Source organism: Balearica regulorum, chromosome W (genome assembly GCF_011004875.1).
Source record: "Balearica regulorum gibbericeps isolate bBalReg1 chromosome W, bBalReg1.pri, whole genome shotgun sequence".
Classification (NCBI taxonomy): domain Eukaryota; kingdom Metazoa; phylum Chordata; class Aves; order Gruiformes; family Gruidae; genus Balearica; species Balearica regulorum.
Genome location: NC_046219.1, coordinates 22,248,085 through 22,263,267, shown reverse-complemented (window position 1 = coordinate 22,263,267; position 15,183 = coordinate 22,248,085). Strand labels below are relative to the sequence as shown.

Here is a 15,183-nt window from a genome sequence, read left to right as displayed (position 1 = left end):
TATTATTGGAAATCAGCATACTCACAAAATATTTAAGGTCTGTGATTGTCGAGTGTTTATGTGGGCAACCACTTCCCCAAAACTTTCAAGCATTTCAAAATATTTTAATAAAAGTAGATAATTTTTTCACCTTTCCTGATATTTAGACCTACCAAGATGTTATCTTTTCCCTAAGAAAGTGAGTCAAGCAATAGAAGGGGGAGTAGAGACAGAGTTACCAGCTCACTGGAACACCAGTGCTAATAACTGTATATCATCCTATGGATCTGTTCCCACTCTTAAAATAAGGCTGGAAACTGCCCTGCTCCTCTCCATGTGCAATTTTTTAAAGTAGGTGTTATGCTAAAATATTGCTAGGAGGTATTCTGGTATCTGCAATGACAATGTCTGAACCACATTTTCTTTTTGCCTCAGAAGAAAAATAAGTCAGTCACATCATTTTTTTGGTTTTCAAAAAATATAAAATTGCATTCTGTTAGAGGGAGCTGGAGGTCCCAGAGCTCAGCACCTCAGTAGACCAAGCAAAATGAAGGGGGTCATTTTGCCTGTTCTTCTAACTGGCTTCTTAGCAGTGTCTGAACTGCTCCTGGCTGGCTGTAAGCAATCCCTGCCCATCATGCTGCTGGAGCATTAATATTCTACAACTCTACATGGGAAATTTGTTGTTTCTCCTTATGTTCTTTGTCTACAAAGATTTATTTTTCTGTAATAAAACCATTAAAAAGCCCTCAAGCAGTCTGGTGCTTTCCTGTTGTGGACTGTCTTAGCCTGCCAGACAATTTAGAAACTCTCTCTCCATGTAAATCTCAGTGGGAACTGTAGTGGTGGTTCCTGACTATTCTAGAAGTCTTCCTCGTTGCTTCTACCATATCTCTTTTTGACTGAAAAGTATGCATGCAGGCGTGCGCATCCACAAGGGTCCTTCTTGCCATCTTCCTTGTAATGTTCTCCCTCGGCATTAGGTGAGCCTGCCATCCCTGATCTCCAGGAGCACAGGATCTGCCCATCTCGAACTTGCCTTGTGTCCCTGATCATGGGAAAGGCAGGGAAGTGGATCCAGCAGAACCAGTGCATGAAGAAAGGTATATTTCTTCAAGCCGCGTAACAGGGGAGAGACTGGAGGACTTTTGGGAGGTAGATGGTGTTTCTGACACAGTGTTCACCTCCTGTAGGGCCTTATAATATACTGATTAAAAAATTGGCTACATGACACTATCCTCAAGAGAATTGCCAAATCCTGTTCTCTGCTGTGGGGGGACAGGTCTACCCCAGCCTGTGTCTTTTGGGGCAGGAAATCCAAGCAAGGTGATCTCCTGGGATTCTCCCCCCCGTCAGATTTATAAAAGGTGCAACAAGAATATCTCAGTATCATACATAAATTAACATTTTCTGCATTCACTGGCAGCTAGGGCAGACCAGTCATGAAACAGCACGACATTAGGGAGAGAGAAAGGTAGCTGCTGATGTGCTCTGCTACTTGGAAGCCCTGAGAAGTGACATAAATCCCTTCCTTTTCTCCCCAGAAGTTGGATAAAACTCATTCAGGTTTTTAGAGAAGTCTCTCTAGAGCGATATGCTTTGATTGCTATCCATTTCTTTAGTATATTTGCTTGGGAGGCATTGTTTCAACAGTGCTTTAAGTGAATTGCTATACGTCAGTGTTTTAGCTCTGGATTCAGCGCTAATCAGGTCTTGGCAACAAAGCTACCCTGGTTCTAGTATTCTTCTCTTTCCTCAATGGACTGTGCTTTCTTGGGAGACTATTTGGGGATATTATGGAGAATAAACAAAAGAAATAGACCTCACACACCATATTGGGCACTTGGGATATTTTTTTTTATGAGCTGATGAGTGTAACTGGATGACTGGAGTGAAAACAGCTGCTTGCCAGGGTTGTGGTTAAGCAACTTCTGGCACGTTATTAGGAATATTGTATTTTATGGGGCTGGAGATCACAACCCTGGAAACTACCAGTTGAGCAGGGGGAGTACAGAGTTTGAAAAGCCATTTTTAATATATAGTAGTGGCTTGTTTCTCTGATTCTGCTGTCAGAAGATCGCTGTTTTGAAGTCATAGGATCATGTGGCTAAGCATAATGTGATGGATCCGTCAATCCTTTCCATCAGATGGGAGTGATCCAGCGTGGGGTCCCTCTCACGGGAGACAGTCCTTCACGACCTTCTCCAACGTGAGTCTCCTCCACGGGGTGCAGACCTTCAGGAGCAAACTGCTCCAGCGTGGGTCCCCCACGGGGTCACAAGTCCTGCCAGCAAACCTGCTCTGGCGTGGGCTCCTCTCTCCACAGGTCCACAGGTCCTGCCAGGAGCTTGCTCCAGCGCGGGCTTCCCATGGGGTCACAGCCTCCTTCAGGTGTGTCTCCACCTGCTCCGGCATGGGGTCCTCCACGGGCTGCAGGTGGAATCTCTACACCCCCTCATCCTTCCTCCATGGGCTGCTGCAGGGGGACAGCCTGCTTCACCATGGTCTTCACCACGGGCTGCAGGGGAATCTCTGCTCCGGTGCCTGGAGCACCTCCTCCCCCTCCTTCTGCACTGACCTTGGTGTCTGCAGATGTTCTTACATCTTCTCCCTCCTCTCTCCGGCTGCAAAAGCGCTCTCTAACTGTTTTTCCCTTTCTTAAATATGTTATCACAGAGGCGCTGATTGGCTTGGCCTTGGCCAGTGGCGGGTCCGTCTTGGAGCCAGCTGGCATTGGCTCTATCAGACACAGGGGAAGCTTCTAGCAGCTTCTCACAGAAGCCACCCCTGTAGCCATTCCCCCCCACTACCAAAACCTTGTCACGCAAACTCAACACAATATGCCACAGTTTAGGGGACAGGGGCTGTAACAATTCAAAGAAAGTGACAGGCAGAAGGGCTGTCCTGGTCCTAGGGGAGGGAGGGGATGTGGACAGGAGGAGGCCAGCACCTTCCCTTCCTCGTGCCAGTCACTGATAACCAGAGGCCAGCATTGCAGCTAGATGCACAGCTGGCAGGTAACTCCTGCTGGATAGATGCATTGAGCAACATCAGGGCAGATAACTGGATATGCACACAGTGCAGACCTGGGGAAGAATCTGATCAGCATCTTTTGAGATGTTACAAATTTGTACCCCAAGTGAAGCAGAGCTACATGAATTGTGTGTGCATGTTTCTTTTCCTTAGCTACTGGTTACCAGAATATTCTTCCTTTATTTATGGGGCTTTGAATGTTACATTTTCTAGTAGCTGTGGGGAAGTAGTCCCAGCAGAGGCACAATATTGGAAAGCTATTAACATCTGACACTTCTGCTTTCTCCAAAGTAATTCTGTAACAGCTCCAAAACCCACCCAGGCCTCTGAGGCCAGGCTGTGAATACCTGCCTGAATAACATCTTGATCTGTGGCAGGGTAAGCCTATATGAGGGACAGCACTACTGACCTCTAAGTGTTCTTAAAGTTTGTAATTCTATCTTTTCCTGCTTTGAGTGTCAAACTCACTGCACAAAGCGCAGGCCATGTCCAACAAGACATGTCTTTAAAACTGGCTGAACGAAAGAAATACACCTTTTGTAGAAAAGGCTGAAAATCCTATCACAAAAGTACTTGAATTACCAGACATGCTATGTTGCAAATCTCACATTATTTGTCCATTTTCCCTCTGAAGTGTAACTCCTGGAGTCCTGTGATTATAAACAGGTCTCAGATCAACATCTTAAAGAAGTTGTCTATCCTGGTTTAATGACAAGGCTTGACCCTTAAGGGACTTATTTGTGTCTCTGTTCCTGAGCAGATTTAAAAGCACATGGGACTGAAAAGGGAGAATGACCACAAGTTGCAACTTGGAGGTTCAGACTGCAATTAGGAAAACTTTTTCACAAGGAGGATGGTGCAGCCCTTGGATAAGTCAACACAGAGACTGTGGAACTTGCATCGTTCTGAGCTTTAGGGTCTGAGTTTTTCTTTTGAAGTCTTGAGTTTGATGATACTTTAAATGCAAACTCACTTCAATCTTTCATAATCTCTTTTTTCTCTAAAACAATTGCAAACAAAACAACAGATAACTCCTTTAGTCATGCGTGTTGCTTGTCTTCTTAAAACTGACACGCTTCTGGACTGTTTCATTTTGTGTTCTTGACACATCAACAGGAACAGAGGGTCACTGGTCTGCAGCCAGTCCTGTCACCAGGAGCAGTGCCTGCAATTGCCTATAGCCCTTTGGGCTTCTTGTTGTTCCTCATATTTGTTGCTTAGCTGAAGAGTCTAAGTTAAGAAAGGCTCCTTCCACAACCAATACAGGTATAGGAGAAGGGTCCTGGTTCTTAGAAGCACTCTCACCAGCTCACTGGAGTTGCTTCTTTTACTGTTGGCTCAGAAGGAAGCGGGCTTAGGAGCCCCAGCGAAGCGCCGAAGTTTGGTGGGATGAAGCCAGACCAGCAGGTTTGTGAGACTGGCTCTATGTGTGTTTGCACACATACTCTTTGTTAAGTGAAACGTCAAACCTGCTTGAGTATGTGCAGCTATTGAGTCTATGCTTCTCTCACCTACTTGGAACTGAAATTCCTCAGAAGAGAGTCCTTGTGCTAATATTATACATGCTTTAGTGGAACAGGTAGGTTTAGTCTGATTTCACTTAAAGCAAAACTCTACTCTTGTAAGCCATATATATGAAAAAGCCAATTGTTCTTATACATGTGATCTTGGAGTGGCTGTTAGTGTCAAAGGATGATATGTTGTCTCAGTTGGGGAACAATCCTGTAATAACCTTGTGATGACTGACTGCTCTTGTGAAATTTTCCCAAGTAATCTTTGTTAATAGAGTAGCGCAGACCCAAGAAATATGCAGTTTTCTCTCAAGGTTTTAGGATGAGATATTTGAGCTGATTTGAGTCATCTTGGAGTTGAGCAAAACATTTGGTGGCAAATATTTCTGTACCAATATTCAGTTGTTCTTTGGGTTTGAGGCACATTCTGCATTTTCCCATAACACTTTGATTGTGATTTGCAGAAAAATTCCTGCATATTGCCAGGGGATTTAAAGAACTTCTATCTGATGACCAATGGCTTCCAGATGACCTGGAGTGTGAAGACTGATGGTGAGTCCATGTGTTCCTCTCCACCGATACCCTCATTTCATTGCAACCAGTCTTTCCTTTGCAGAATCTCTTTAATTTCAGACTTACTTTCTGCACAGTCAATACACATCTGTCAGCATCTTGCATTATTCTGAGGAAAAGCACACGCACCAAGTAATTTTTAATGAAAAATTAGCACCATTCCTTAACTCGCAAAAAAATGAAGTAGCTTATTTCTGCTAGACAGCTTGATCAGTGACTACAGAAAACTGACCTCTGAATTAATAAGTGAGTGCAGTTCTGCATGGGATTGTAGACTATTTTAGACATGTCTTGGTAAGGAAAAAATATGACTGCACATCAGAGGTCCCTTCCTGATGCAACAAGGCAAAGCCTATTGCTTGCATGTGCTGGACTTCCACAGAAGAGACGTGTACACTGAACACTGGCTAGAAACCAAACAAGTCATGACATTAATACCATTCTGTAATACACTGGCCATCTGTTGACACCCAGATTTAGGTATGTAGTTTAAATATAGTACCTAGACTCCCTCTGTAGTTCATGGAGAGAGAAGCAGCTCTAGCACATTTTCCTATCATAAAGCAGTAGGAGGAGTCACTCTCTGATAATGCCTCTTTCTCATTAAAAACTATATGTATGTGCCAGATTCTGATTTTGCTTTCCACCAGCTAAAGTCCATTCACTGGAGTTATTTATGGAGTCAGTGGTGAAAGTGAGAACAGGACCGAGCTTTATTGTCCATCCTTGTTTGGCAAGAATCAGGCGGTTCATTCACTCTGCGCTGGAGCCCTGCCACTATTATCCTGGCTCTTGTTGCCTTCAAGCAAGGTTGTCAAATCGGGCTGTGGACACTGCTTGCTTCAGGAGATGGGTGTGGAATACAGCGTTTTCCTCAGGAGTGGAATTTCATTTCAGAGACAATTGACATCAGGGCTTTAGCACCTGCACTGAGTCCCATCATGTTTCAAGTGGGATTTAGTGTGTTGTGACCTCTGAAGGGTCTTGTTTTCAGGGCACACAAGTGCACAGAGACCAAGGCAGCTCACAAAACTGTCTTGTTTGAGCAAGCATCCAGTAGTGCCTTCTGAGGCCCTTCACACTGGCATGTGTCTGAACAGGGTCCTTGTTGACTTGATGTCTGGTAACAGTACTAGTCATCAGAAGTAGAGACAAGTGACAAGTCCTCAAGCATTCATTCAGGAACACCCACATGTTGACACCCTGATAAAATCCTGTGTTGGAGTGGGAACCAATAGGATGCACCCTGAGCAGGTACATGGGATGGAAGAGGATGAGCTGCCCAATAAGCTGTGAATGGGTGGGGTGGTTTCTGGTAGGAAGGAAAGCAGCAGGGAAAGGAGTTTTGAGGAGACGGCTGTAGCTAGCCAGGATTTTTAATAGCCAGTTTCACAGGACTGGGCTAACGGCTGCAGCACAGGCTTAGTCAGCAGTGTAGTTCTCATACCTGCACAGCTCTGAGATGGTGTCGCATCACCTGTAAGTGTGATTCTGTGTTTGAAAAAGCCCAATTTTTGCTCCTGTGGAGCCTGACTTGGTTAACTGTCCAGGCCTGATGGGTACACCCATCTTTTCTCCCCCTTCTGCATTTTAGAAGAGGTTGAGTTGATGTGTGGAGGATAAAGAAGTACCTCTTGTGCTTTCCTGACACTGGATGTGATTAATTATTGCAGATACCCCAATGCCTCTGGGCTCCATGGTGATTAACAGTGTCTTGAAGCTATGTAGGCTTGGAGGTTCTTCTGTGTAAACTCTGCCTAATGCACCAACTCTTGCTGATCTGGAAGATGACACAAATGAGGAAGGTAAGATCCTGTTAATAGGCTAGAAAATGTGCTCCATCTCATCCCTTTTGCTCTGTTAGGGTAATGTTAGGATATAGCACATGGATATAGCAAGAGAAAAGGTCACTCCAAGTAGATGGGGTTTTCTTTGTCTCCTGGGCTGGATCTACTATATGTCCTATTAGTCCCCTGCAGCCTTGAGAGGTAGACCTGTATGCTGTGAATCTCATGGGGATTGTTAATGCTGCCAGTTGATACTCTTTGCATACGCTTTTCACAGCCTGGCAGCCCTCCTGTTCTGCCTTTTCCCTATTTAAATTTTTAACCGAGGCTTCCTCCAGTGATTCAACTTCTAAAGCTTTTGTATGCTTATGGTGTTACATGAACAAAAGATAACAGTAGTCTTGGTAGTGAAAAGACAGCTGGATATGCTCTTTGGAATTGGAAAAATAACTCTGGTAAATACATGTAAGTGTGAGGTGGCACTGGAAAACGTGCATTTCTAGACTGCCTAAAAATGATGAGCATCCTGCAGTTTGGAGAGAAAAAGAAGAAAAAAACCCCACTCCTTTTCTCAGAGCTCTTATAGTTTAACAAGACCGGAAGAAGAAAGAAGATAAGAACAGAGCCAGGTATCATGCTGACTCCTTAAAAAATTGCTATTTAATTTCAGTCTTATCTCTGAATCTCTATAGCTCTTGTAGCTTCTAAATGTGGCTGCAGTCCTGATCTTCTAGCCATTGTAATGAAATAGGCCAAATTCTGCTTATATTTAGCCACTCACACCTCCACTGATGCACTTATAAGGTACACTGAGAAAAAGTTACATTCCCACAAGAGTTCTCATCCTGACTTTCATGGAAAATTCTTCTGAAGACACAGCTCTTGTGTCCCCCTTCTTCCTCAGCAGCATTAGAATTCAAAATTATGTTCTGCAAGAACTTGCAGCTACACAATCCCAACATGGTCCTGTAGAAAGGCTCTGTAGTGGTTGTGGGTCACAAGTTGAATATGAGTCAGAACGTGTGGCTGTTGAGAAGAACACTGATGTCACACTGAAATGTATGAAGAAATGTATATGTCTCCAAGTTCATCAAAGTCTTCTGTCAAGAGAAAAAGAATAAAATGTTTTCCCTGTTCTCCTTAGGAAAAAAAAAGGGGAAAAAAGGGATGGTGGGTAGAAGTAATGGGCTTCAGGTGCAGCAAGGAAGATTCAGAATCCACATGAGGAAAACTAAGTGGGTTGTGATAAGCGGCGTAGAGTCAAAAGTTGGAGGCCTGTATCAAGTGGTGTGCCCCAAGGGTCAGTACTGGGTCTGGTCTTCTTCAACATATTCATCAATGACCTGGAAGAGGGGACAGAGTGTACCCTCAGCAAATTCACTGATGATACTAAGCTGGGAGGAGTGGCTGACACACCAGAAGGATGCACTGCCATTCAATGAGACCTGAACAGGGTAGAAAGCTGGGCAGAGAGGAACCATATGAAATTCAATAAGGACAAGGGTAGGGTCCTGCACCTAAGGAGGAATAACCCCAGGCACCAGTCCAGGTTAGGGGTTGACCTGCTGGGAAGCAGGACTGCGGAGAAGGACCAGGGAGTCCTGGTGGACAACAAGCTCTCCATGAGCCAGCAGTGTGTCCTTGTGGCCAAGAAGGCCAATGGTATCCTGGGGGGCATTAAGAAGAATGTGGCCAGCAGGTCGAGGGAGGTTATCCTCCCCCTCTACTCTGCCCTGGCGAGGCCACATCTGGAGTACTGTGTCCAGTTCTGGGCTCCCCAGTTCAAGAAAGACAGGGAACTACTGGAGAGAGTCCAGCGGAGGGCTACAAGGATGATCAGGGGACTGGAGCATCTCTCTGATGAGGAAAGGCTGAGAGAGCTGGGTCTCTTTAGCCTGGAGAAGAGAAGACTGAGAGAGGATCTTATTAATGCTTATAAAATATCTAAAGGGTGGATGTCTAGAGGAAGGGGCCAGACTCTTCTCAGTGGTGCCCAGTGACAGGACAAGGGGCAATGGGCTCAAACTGGAACACAGGAAGTTCCATCTGAACATGAGGACAAACTTCTTCACTTTGAGGGTGACCGAGCACTGGAACAGGCTGCCCAGAGAGGTTGTGGAGTCTCCTTCTCTGGAGATATTCAAAACCCACCTGGACGCAATCCTGTGCAACCTGCTCTAAGTGATCCTGCTCTAGCAGGAGAGTTGGACTAGATGATCTCTAGACATCCCTTCAAACCCCTAGCAATCTGTGAATCTGTGAGTAAATAGATTGACTTTTTGCAGCTGAGTCACAGACAGTTTTCTAAATGTGTTTCATGAAGATGTTTTTTTCTTTTTTCAGGTAATGGAGGCAAACCAGAGAAGCCACACTTTGATTCTCGTAGTTTTATCTTTGAATTAGACCCATGCAGTGGGAATGGGAAAGTTTGTCTTGTTTATAAGCACGCTAAACCAGGTAAGAATGAAAAGAGCAAAGTTAGCCATCTCTTGTTGTGGATTGTATCTGGAGGCCACATGTGTAGAATCATCTTACATTACTGACCTTCTTTGCAATTTGTAGATGAGCATTTACTGGGACATCCTGTCTCCACTGAACTCAGGGTCTAAACCTCACAGAGACTTAACTGGAGCTAATATTTTTCCCTCCTTTTAATGTTTGAGTCTGAGTTATAACTTATGATTTCTACACACATAGCATACTTGCATACTAAAATGGGAAAGTGTTCACATATGACCTACAGACAATCATGTTGAAATAATGCAGAGAGCTAGAGCTCAGCCACTAACATATCCCTGGTTACTTGGATGTCTCAGAACAATTCCCTTACATTTTTATGAGAAAGGGTGTAACACTGCTTAGAAGCAAAGGGTAGATGCTAAAAAAGACCCTTAGCTGATTGAGACAGACTTAGACTGGTTCTTCCACCTTGTGCATGGATGCAGAGCCTCCAGGTGCTAACTAGATCAAAATTTGGCAGGAAGGGTTGAACAGGAGAGTGAAAGATGTGAGCTGAGCTGTTCCTTCTGACAGATACATAGAAAGCTGTTATCAGTCAGGGATTAGTGAAACACCCGAGTCACTTGAAAAGTAGTTGTCATCTGATAACAGTGCACAGGTCACTAGGTGTATGTGTATACATGTATGTTCGCTGTGTGGGGGTGTGCAATTGTGATATACCTGTTCTTAAGAAAATCCTTTGGTTGTTATCTTGTGTCGTTCATTGGGTGTGACTACAACTCCCAAGGCAGAAACTTCTTATTTGTCCTCTTGCTTTCCAGTGTTAGTGATTCACATGCAGTGAATAACCTTGGCAAGGGGACGGAGCGTTGTTTACAGGTGTTGATGTCAGTATGGGGGGGCAGTGTATTTAATTGGCAATGTTTGGCTTCTCAATTTCCCAAGTAAAATCACTACTTTTTATGCTGGTAATCTGATGGTGATTTCTTCAAAGGATGTAGCCACCAGAGAAATATTTGATCGCTGTGGAAAGATTTTGCAAAATGTGTTTTTGTTGGCAGCACACACTCCCTGACTTCCAGACTCTGGACTCTATTCAGTAATCAAGATGACTGACAGTTGAGTTAGTTGCTTTTTACTTTGTGGGGCAGATAAATGTTTGCCGTAGTTGTACTTTGAACTTACACTACAAAGTTGCTGATGTCCAAGCGTGTTCCATGTAGCGCATCGGTCCCAGGTTGGGAAAGAATAGCATTGCATCCATTTTATGGTGGGGAAAGTGAGTATAATGGCTATTGCACAAGTAAGGCTGTGTGCTGGTTTTGGCTGGGATAGAGTTCGTTTTCTTCATAGTAGCTAGTATGGGGCTATGTTTTGGATTTGTGCTGAAAACAGTGTTGATAATACAGAGATGTTTTCATTATTGTTGAGCAGTGCTTACACAGAGTCAAGGCCTTTTCTGCTTCTCACACCACCCCACCAGCACGATGGCTGGGGGTGCACAAGGAATTGGGAGGGGACACAGCCAGGACAGCTGACCCCAACTGGCCAAAGGGATATTCCATACTATATAACAACATGCTCCATATATAACTGGGAAGCTAGCCAGGAGGTGGGATCATGGCTCAGGAACTAGCTGAGCATTGGTTTCGGATGGTGAGAAATTGTGCTGTGCCTCACTTGTATTGTATATTCTATTATTGTTGTTTTTGTTATTCTCTTCCTTTTCTGTCCTACTAAACTGACTTTATCTCAACCCACGAGGTTTTTTTTCTTCGTTTGTTTGGTTTTTTCCTTTTCGATTCTCTCCCCCATCCCATTGAGGGGGGTGGTGGGGAGTGAGCAAATGGCTGTGTGGGTTGTTTTAGCTACCAGCCAGGTTAAACCATGACAGGCTGGGAGCAGAACCAAGTCCTTTTCAGTCCCCATGCTCTAACCATTAAACCCCATTGCCTCTCAAACATCATCTATGTTAGTAAGGGACGCTGCGTTTTAGAAACTGCAGCTTTTCTGATAAGTATGTTGTGTCTCCCACCTCACAATGGCCAGGGGTTGATATTATCACTGCAAAACAACAGTGTAATTTCTATTTGTTTTGTTCTGGTTGTCTGCCCAGACACAGAGATATGGTTCCTGGACAGAGCTCTATATTGGCATTTCCTCACCAAAACCTTCACAGCCTACTACCGCCTGCTCATTACCCACCTGGGTCTCCCACAGTGGCTGTACACCTTCACCAGCTATGGGGTCAGCCCCCAGGCCAAGGTAGGACTGCAGGATCCAGCTCATCAGTATTTTCACAGAATCATAGAATCTTTAAGGTTGGAAAAGACCTCTAAGATCATCAAGTCCAACTGTCAACCCAACACCACCATGCCTACTAAACCATGTCCTGAAGTGCCACGTCTACGCATTTTTTGACCACCTCCAGGGACGGTGACTCCACCACCTCTCTGGGCAGCCTGTTCCAATGCCTGACCACTCTTTCAGTGAAGAAATTTCTCCTAATATCCAATCTAAACCTCTCCTGGCACAACTTGAGGCCAGTTCCTCTTGTCCTTTCACTAGTTACTTGGGAGGAGAGACCAACACCCACCTCACTACAATGTCCTTTCAGGTAGTTGTAGAGAGCAATAAGGTCTCCCCTCAGCCTCCTCTTCTCCAGGCTAAACAACCCCAGTTCCCTCAGCCGCTCCTCATAAGACCTGTGCTCCAGACCCTTCACCAGCTTCGTTGCCCTTCTCTGGACACATTCCAGAACCTCGATGTCCTTCTTTTACTGAGGGGCCCAAAACTGAACACAGTATTCAAGGTGCGGCCTCACCAGTACTGAGTACAGGGGCACAATCACTTCCCTACTCCTGCTGGCCACACTATTCCTGATACAAGCCAGGATGCTGTTGGCCTTCTTGGCCACCTGGGCACACTGCTGGCTCATGTTCAGCCGGCTGTCAACCAGCGCCCCCAGGTCCTTTTCCGCCAGGCAGCTTTCCAGCCACCCTTCCCCAAGCCTGTAGCGTTGCATGGGGTTGTTGTGACCCACGTGCAGGACCCGGCACTTGGCCTTGTTAAACCTCACACAGTTGGCCTTGGCCCATCGATCCAGCCTGTCCAGATCCCTCTGCAGAGCCTTTCTACCCTCAAACAGATCGACACTCCTGTCCAACTTGGTGTCATCTGCAAACTTACTGAGGGCGTACTCAATCCCCTCCTCCAGATCATTGGTAAAGATATTAAACAAGACTGGCCCCAAGACTGAGCCCTGGGGAACACCACCTTGTGACCGGCCGCCAACTGGATTTAACTCCGTTCACCATTCTGGGCTCGGCCTTCCAGCCAGTTTGTTACCCAGTGAAGAGTGCACCTGTCTAAGCCATGAGCCGCCAGCTTCTCTAGGAGAATGCTGTGGGAGACAGTGTCAAAGGCTTTACTAAAGTCCAGGTAGATAACATCCACAGCCTTTCCCTCATCCACTTGGCGGGTCACCTGGTCATAGAAGGAGATCAGGTTGGTCAAGCAGGCCCTGCCTTTCATGAACCCGTGCTGGCTGGGCCTGATCCCCTAGTTGTCCTGCACCTGCCTGGTGAGCACACTCAAGATGATCTGCTCCATAATCTTCCCCGGTATTGAGGTCAGGCTGACAGGCCTGTAGTTCCCCGGATCCTCTTTCGGGCCCTTCTTGTAGATGGACGTCACATTGGCAAGCCTCCAGTCGTCTGGGACCTCCCCTGTTAACCAGGACTGCTGATGAATGATGGACAGTGGCTTGGCAAGCTGCCTCGCCAGCTCCCTCAGAAGTCTTGGGTGGATCCCATCTGGCCCCGTAGACTTGTGAGTGTCCAGGTGGCGTAGCAGGTCATGAACTGCTTCCTCCTGGATCATGGGGGGTTTATTCTGCTCTCCATCCGTCTTCCATCTCAGGGGGCTGAATGCCCTGGGGACAACTGGTCTGACTATTAAAGACTGAGGCAAAGAAGGCATTAAGTACCTCAGCCTTTTCCTCATCCTTGGTGGCAATGTTCCCCCCCAGCATCCAATAAAGGATGGAGATTCTCCTTGGCTCTCTTTTTGTTGTTAACGTATTTGTAAAAACATTTTTTGTTATCCCTTACAACAGTGGCCAGATTGATTTCTAGCTGGGCTTTTGCCTTTCTAATTTTCCCTCTGCGTGACCTAACGAGATCCCTGTACTCTTCTTGAGTTGCCTGCCCCTTCTTCCAAATTTGGTAGACTCTCCTTTTTTTCATGAGTCCCAGCCAAAGCTCCCTGTTCAGCCAGGCCAGTCGTCTTCCCCGCTGGTTTGTCTTACAGCACATGGGGACGGCTTGCTCCTGCACCTTTAAGACTTCCTTCTTGAAGAATGCCCAGCCTTTCTGGACCCCTTTGCCCTTCAGGACTGTCTCCCAAGGGACTCTCTCAACCAGTGTCCCGAGCAGGCCAAGGTCTGCCCTCTGGAAGTCCATGGTAGTGGTTTTGCTGACCCCCCCCTCCTTACTTTGCCAAGAATTGAAAACTCTATCATTTCATGGTCGCTAAGCCCAAGACAGCCTCCGACCACCACATCTCTCACCAGTCCTTCTCTGTTTGTAAACAGCAGGTCAAGCGAGGCACCTCCCCTGGTAGGCTCACTTACCAGCTGTGTCAGGAAGTTATCTATCTTATCTTCCACACACTCCAGGAACCTCCTAGACTGTTTCCTCTCTGCTGTGTTGGATTTCCAGCAGACATCTGATAAGTTGAAATCCCCCATGAGAACAAGGGCTAGTGACTGAGACTTCTGCCAGCCGCTTGTAGAATGCGTCATCTACCTCTTCATCCTGGTTGGATGGTCTGTAACAGACTCCCAGCAGGATATCTGCCTTGTTGGCCTTCCCCCTCATCCTTATCCATAAGCACTCGACCTTATCATCACAATCATTGAACTCTATACAATCGAACCACTCCCTAACATACAGAACCACCCCACTGCCTCTCCTTCCATGCCTATCCCTTCTGAAGCGCTTATAGCCATCCATTGCAGCACTCCAGTCATGAGAGTCGTCCCACCACGTTTCTGTGATGGCAACTAAGTCATAGCTATCCTGCTGCACAATGGCTTCCAGCTCCTCCTGTTTGTTGCCTATGCTGCGTGCATTGGTATGGATGCACTTGAGCTGGGCTTTTGATTTCACCCCCCCAATGTTGACATGCCACCCCTAGGCTCCTCTCTAGTGAGCCTGGTTATATCCCCTTCCCCCTTCAATCCTAGTTTATAGCCCTCCCGAAGAGCCCCGCCAACTCATGAGCGAGAATCCTTTTCCCCTTTTGAGATAGCTGAACTCCATCTGTCACCAGCAGACCCGGTGCTGTGTAAACCTCCTAATGATCAAAAAAACCAAAATTCCACCAGTGGCACCAGCCTCTGAGCCACATGTTTATCAGGTGAGCTTTCCTGTTCCTTTCAGTATTCTTCCCTGCCACTGACGGGATGGAGAAAAACACTACTTGTGCTCCTGATCCTTCAACTAATCGCCCCAGTGCCCTGAAGTCCCTTCTGATCACTTTTGGACTTCTTTCTGCAATTTCATCACGGCTAACCTGCATAGCCAACAGCGGGTAATAATCAGAGGGCCATACCAGACCAGGCAGTTTCCTGGTAATGTCTCTAACCCGGGCCCCAGGGAGGCAGCAGACTTCACTGTGGGATGGGTCTGGTCGGCATATTGGGCCCTCTGATATAACAAGGGGCAACAAACTGGAGTTTGGGACGTTCAGGGCAGACATGAGGAAAAGCTTTTTAGGTGGGAGGGAGGACCAGCCATGGGTCAGGTCACCAGAGATATCTCCATTCTTAGACCTCC

The 15,183-nt window shown here is 46.2% G+C and overlaps 1 protein-coding gene across 1 annotated transcript; it reads left to right on the top strand.

Annotated features, from left to right (window-relative positions):
• The first annotated feature begins 4,401 nt into the window (after positions 1-4,401).
• On the top strand, positions 4,402-14,627 carry LOC142599317 (tubulin polyglutamylase complex subunit 2-like). The gene is given in 6 exon segments (XM_075739188.1): positions 4,402-4,419; positions 4,988-5,075; positions 6,770-6,901; positions 9,227-9,338; positions 11,446-11,608; positions 14,592-14,627. Coding segments are annotated over 6 exon segments (549 nt in total).
• The last annotated feature ends 556 nt before the right edge of the window (positions 14,628-15,183 follow it).